At 37.3% G+C, this 6,000-nt stretch overlaps 1 protein-coding gene across 2 annotated transcripts in view; it reads left to right on the top strand.

The window, feature by feature from the left end:
* The window catches only part of LOC132391674 (receptor expression-enhancing protein 1-like), a 59,809-nt gene extending 54,094 nt beyond the window's left edge, over positions 1 to 5,715 (top strand). For both annotated transcript variants that reach the window (XM_059965168.1, XM_059965177.1), the window contains one exon: positions 3,622 to 5,715. In XM_059965168.1, the coding sequence (XP_059821151.1) occupies positions 3,622 to 3,690 (69 nt within the window). In that variant the 3' untranslated portion in view covers positions 3,691 to 5,715. The remainder of the gene's footprint in view (positions 1 to 3,621) is intronic.
* Positions 5,716 to 6,000: the final 285 nt, after the last annotated feature.

A 6,000-nucleotide genomic window follows, 5' to 3' on the forward strand; every position in this document is an offset into this window, starting at 1 on the left:
GCTTATATTGCCCTTGCTAGACAGTCCCTATTACTACATCACTTTGACTCTTCACAACTTGATTAGCCTATTGTATTGCAATGGTCTGGTCAGATTACACATCCTCACTGCTTTTCCTTCTCTTAAGTACACAGTTTGGACTATTTCTTACTTTACAGAATTTGAAATCTGTGAACTCCGTACTCGGTTGTCACTGTAGCCAAGCCTTTTATTACCAGGCATCACTAGTTCTGATTTAGTTATGTTCTCATCCAAAAACATTTATTTTTCCTTTAATAACCATATAACAATTACAGCACGGAAACAGGCTATCTCGGCCCTTCTAGTCCGTGCCGAACGCTTACTCTCACCTAGTCCCACCGACCTGCACTCAGCCCATAACCCTCCATTCCTTTCCTGTCCATATATCTATTCATTTTTCTTAAATGACAAAATCGAATCTGCCTCTACCACTTCTACTGGAAGCTCGTTTCACACAGCTGCCACTCTCTGAGTAAAGAAGTTCCCCCTGGTGTTACCCCTTAACTTTTGCCCCTTAACTGTCAACTCATGTCCTCTTGTTTGAATCTCCCCTACTCTCAACGGAAAAAGCCTATCCACGTCAACTCTATTTATCCCCCTCATAATTTTAAATACCTCTATCAAGTCCCCCTCAACCTTCTACGCTCCAAAGAATAAAGACCTAACTTATTCAACCTTTCTCTGTAACTTAGGTGCTGAAACCCAGGTAACATTTCAATAAATCTCCTCTGTACTCTCCCTATTTTGTTGACATTTTTCCTATAATTTGGTGACCAGAACTGTACACAATACTCCAAATTTGGCCTGACCAATGCCTTGTACAATTTTAACATTTCATCCCAACTCCTATACTCAATGCTCTGAGTTATAAAGGCCAGCATACCAAAAGCTTTCTTCACCACCCTATCCACATTAATAGCTTTCAAAAATCAAGCTGCTGTATCCTGCTGCTTAACTTCATTGAAGTGTTAGCTTCCAAACATCCAGAAAATTTAGACCAGGTGAAATTTCAATGCTGCAATTCCAGCAAGTTGCTTTATGATACTTTGAGGACCTCTAGTGGGTAAAAATGGGCCTACATGCTATTTTGATTTTTGAATTACAGTAAATCCCAATTAATTGGGACTAGTACATTTTGGCCTAATTAAGCAGATGCTCCAATTAGCTGAAGTTACATGGAAATAGTTAAAAGGTATATTTAAAAAAAAGACAAAGTACCATTTAACAGAGTATCAAATTATGTATTTAAATGTAATACAGGTCAAATTAGAATACTACCAATGCTAGTATAGTACTATAAAACTGTAGTAGTTCTTAATAGTTATCGGCAGAGGAATTCACCTGGTGTATGCTGCCACATATGGGGTTTCCAAGGAGAAGTAGTGCCACTAGTAAAGGAGCTTGTGTTCATTCTGGGACAGCTCACTCACCTTTTGGTCCTCACTGGACACAGTCCTCACCTATGGCTTCAAGTAGTTGTTTGCATGCCACAGCGAGCATACCCTAGTACACCGCTTCAACAGATGTGCTAAACCTGGTGAGGCTACTTGAGCAAAGGGCATGTTAAGAAAAAGTCACGGTTGCCTACTGCATCCAAGGAAAACCCCAGTTTGTGACGACTACTTGTACTGCTGGACCTGGATTTCCAAGGTTGAGGGTGGCTTTTTGCACACGTTTCTCTCTTACAATGTTTCACTGTCATTGTTGATACAATGGACAACCAAGAAGCTGCCATCTCTTTATCTGACTGTAAATGAACTGAATTAGTGCAGATAATGGACTGCTTTCATACAATTCTTTTGATTATTGCATCCTCCAAATCTTTTTCGTTGTAACATGTAAGATTGTTGATACCTTCAAATTCTTCAGAGTTTCTAACTTGAAGTGGTGAAATCATTTCATTTTCACTCTTTTGCATTTCTGGCATCTTGAAAACACAGTGAACATAAAAAATTCTAAATTGTCTTGCTGCTTATTTCTCGCCAACTATTAGTGGCAAAAATCACTGCTTTTTGAACACGCAAATGTTGCTATTTTAAAAACTGTTCACAGTAAGCACAGTGTAGTGGCTAACGTCTGCAAAGTTCCCTCAACTGATGTTAGTTAGAAACTGTTTGTCTCTGTTCCAATTAACTGGCACAGTGTCCAAATAAATGAAGTGAATCCGGGCTATTTTCTTGAATAGATTTTGTTCTTTAATAATTGTCCCAAATAAGTACCTGCCCTGACCTAATTGACTGGAATCCACCGTATTGTAAAAAGGATAGGATTACTGTGGGGGGGGGGGGGGTGAGGGCGAGGGCATAGATTGTGAGATTTTTGTGGCACAGTCTAGACCAAAATATACTATTTAAGAATAATAATATTCATCTTCTCAAGACATTCAAGATATTATTTCTAATGGTATATTGTAACTTTAACTCCAACAGATGCAAACCTAACCCCTGTCTCATTTTTCCTGCCCATTTCTGGTATTTGTCTAGTAAACCTCTCAACTGCTTCAATGCTTTCCTTACCCAAACTGACAATTTGTACTCTCCAGTTCTGCACACAGCAGTGCCCTATATAACTAAAGCATGTATTTCTGTATTCAGTCCTCCCTGTATTGCTAACATGGGTAACTTAATTACCTGCAGCACCTAAATGCTAACATTTTTTAATGTGTATTAGATGCCCAAACTCAATTCTTCTTAGTGCTGTATAATCTCACCATTTAGATGACACTCTTAATTTTTTTCCTTGCCAAAATAGATGATTTCATTTTTTTTCCACACATTATGCATAGGTTGCCAGCATTTTGTCCATTTGCCCAGTCTACATCCATTTGTATTTTCTCGTGCACTCTTCAGGTTTGGTTTCTTATCCATGTTTCATCAACAAGTATTACCCAATTATTTTGTGTAAATTAAATCCACTTTGTGAACTTGCACCTTACTGTCTATCTGCACTGTACTTTCCCTGTGCTGTAGCACTTAATTCTGCACTCTATTACCTTGTATTACCTCAGTGCACCTTTGTAATGAACTGGTCTGTATGTAACACAAGTATTTCATTGTTCTTTGGTATATTTAACAATAATAAAACAATTATTAAACATTATTTAAATTATAAAAGATTGAGATATTAATGCTGATCCCTGTAGCGCAGCACTCACTCCACCTTTACAGCCAGAGCACTCCATTTATGAGACTTCCTATTGGTCAGCCAATTTTATCCATATCAATGTGCTAATTTCCTGAGGAGAGCTCACATCTTTCACAGTAATCATTAGTATGGTATCATATCAAATACAAGTTTCCCTTTATCTACCAAACTGCATTTCTCTTTAACAAACTATGCTGACCTTGTGTGAATATCCAAAGACTTTCTAAGTTGCTCTACTACTTCTAACATTTTCCCTCTGACCAAAGTTAAGCCATCTAAGAACTTTATTCTGAATGCCTACCTGCTTGTTTAGATGTTTTCCTCAATGCACTGAGTAGGGAGGTTTCTGCTCTCAAGCTTCCTAATTCCCAGCAGCTCAAAGCAAGATGCTGGGATTGTTTTAGTATAGAATTCCACTTTTTGTAACATCTAAAATGTCAATTTCTCTTGTTTTAGGGTATGATAAAACAAGTAAAGTCGGGGTCAAAGAAGAAGATGGTGCAGTCTAATGTTGACTCTTTATAAATATCAGAAAAAGTAATGTGACATTCAGGACAAGCAGTAAACTGCACAAACCATGGGTAAAAGTCCCCACTGGTGTTTTTAAATTACTGGCAACTTTGAAATAGCCAGATCTTATTGTGTGATTTGTTTATTGTCAAAGTTAGCCCTTTCAAGGGTTAACTGCTTTAAAGACGGTGGCAAAGACTGGACCATAATTAAGGATGCAAAACTGTCATCAAACTGTGTGTTGGAGAACTAGTTTGTAACTAAATTGAAAGCAGTGAATAAATAGGCACTGTGTGTGTGTGTTTGTGAAAATTCCTGTATTTCCATCTTTTGGTGGATGAAACTTTTCTGGTGGATGTTACCTTCATGACATAAATCTACTATGTATGTGGCTTGTTCCTAGATTGGCAGGACAGCAAGTCACTAGAATGAGCATGTGTTGATTGCAATCCACAATGTTGAACACTGTATTTTACAGTACTCGCATTTTTAATTTAACTGCAGTTGAGAACACCTCAATTGGTGTTAACACAACCAACTGGTAAGTTTTCTCAGGTACAATCTTGATGGCTCTCAGTGCTTATGGGATAAACTCGCTACTTAAATTAAAACTTTTTTGGCACATAAGTATTGGAAATGTAAACACTGCAGAATCAAAATGAAAGGTCTGCTTTTCAGTTTCCATGTTTGTACAAGAGGATGTAATGCGTTGTTGAGTTCAGAAGTAATGATGTCAGCAGAGCGGAGTCTGGAGTGTGGTACTACAGAAAAACTAAAGTCTTAAGAAAATGAAAGGTGGGTGTTTATTACAGCAGTGATCTGTGAAAAGGGCTGAACATTGTGTCTTTTATGCAAGGAGGTCAGACAGTTCATCAGTGCCCTGAGACCTCTTTCTGGTTCAAACCCCCTGCCAAAGGAAATCCTTGTGACCCATTGCAGCTCATTTTCAGTAATTGTTGGTGTCTGTTTGAATACTTTGAGTCATTCAGTTTGTCAGCAACTTCCATTTGTACTCTTGCAATTTGTAATCAAAGAAGAACCCATGAAACAGGATAGAAATGCCACATCAGAAGCTTGAGCAGATAATCGGGCTCCAATCTAAATGCTGTTTAAAGTAGCATCTGTTTTTTTGTCAGATATTTGAATCTTTCCTCATAACTATTGATATTGTTAGGCACCTAGGATCAAATCTCAATAGAAATTCTTTAGATCCAATCGGTGACAAAACAGTAATCACAACCAGTAATTTTAAATTGTTTCCAAGCCAGGTAACTTGTATCTAAATAATTTTAAATGTCTATGCATATTTCTAAATGTCTATATATTAAAATGTATATTTTCTTTATTTTTCAACTGTTGTACTACTGAAAAATAAATATGACTACCCTAACCCCCTTTCCACTAAGTCTGATGTTATTGGTGCTACAATACAATACAATGTTTCCCTACATTGTCCTACATTGCAGTGTAGTTCGTATGATAACAAGTGTTAATGCTCAAGTGATGGATAAAAACCTCGTGATAAATCATTAAGTCCTTTTTGGATATTTGAGTAGGTAAGTAGTGCCGCTGAAGTACTGCCATGAAGACTGGGAATAACTCAGCAGGCTGCCTGTTTAATATCTCGTGCTTTTGTTACAAATTGGTGTGGTTCAATAATATATTAATGTACAGTACAGAAGAGGAGTAAAGCACAATGGATTTCCCAGCACAATGTCTGGAATGAAATGTGTTGGACAGTCATTTTTTTTGACACTCTCAATTGAGTTGAATTGCTATTGAAACTTTGAAGATTATGGAGAGAAGCAGGATTCATTTAAACTATACGTTTTTATGATAGCAAGTGTGAAGCTCCCCTTGATCAAATTGTGTACTTGACATCACAAGGGAGTAAGTGTGTCACTTAGAATCCTGCAATGTATTCATTCTTGATAATCCTGTCTCTTCTATTTTGTTATTATACGATACCCATTGTTTCTTAATCCTTTACTGAGTGGCCTTTTAAATCTTGTTTTCAGAATAAAAGTTGTTGGCTTTTTATTTTATGCCTTGCCTTTTTTTTAAAACTTGTCCTGCTGTTATGTAATTGTGTCCAGTCAAAGTTAAATTCGTTACGATGAAATAACCTTGAATTGGTATGTTTCCTGTGTGGTCACAATTTGATGATCTTCTCAGCTAGCTATGCTATTGTCTTTCTGGACCACCAGATGGTGCCACCATGGTTGAAAATTGAAGAAGGGACAGGAAGCAGTGTCATCTGGGGTGTTAATTATTTGTTTATTTGCCTAACAATTGAAATGTGCAAAACACTATTTGCAACAGTGC

The sequence above is a fragment of the Hypanus sabinus genome, chromosome 1 (genome assembly GCF_030144855.1).
Source record: "Hypanus sabinus isolate sHypSab1 chromosome 1, sHypSab1.hap1, whole genome shotgun sequence".
Classification (NCBI taxonomy): domain Eukaryota; kingdom Metazoa; phylum Chordata; class Chondrichthyes; order Myliobatiformes; family Dasyatidae; genus Hypanus; species Hypanus sabinus.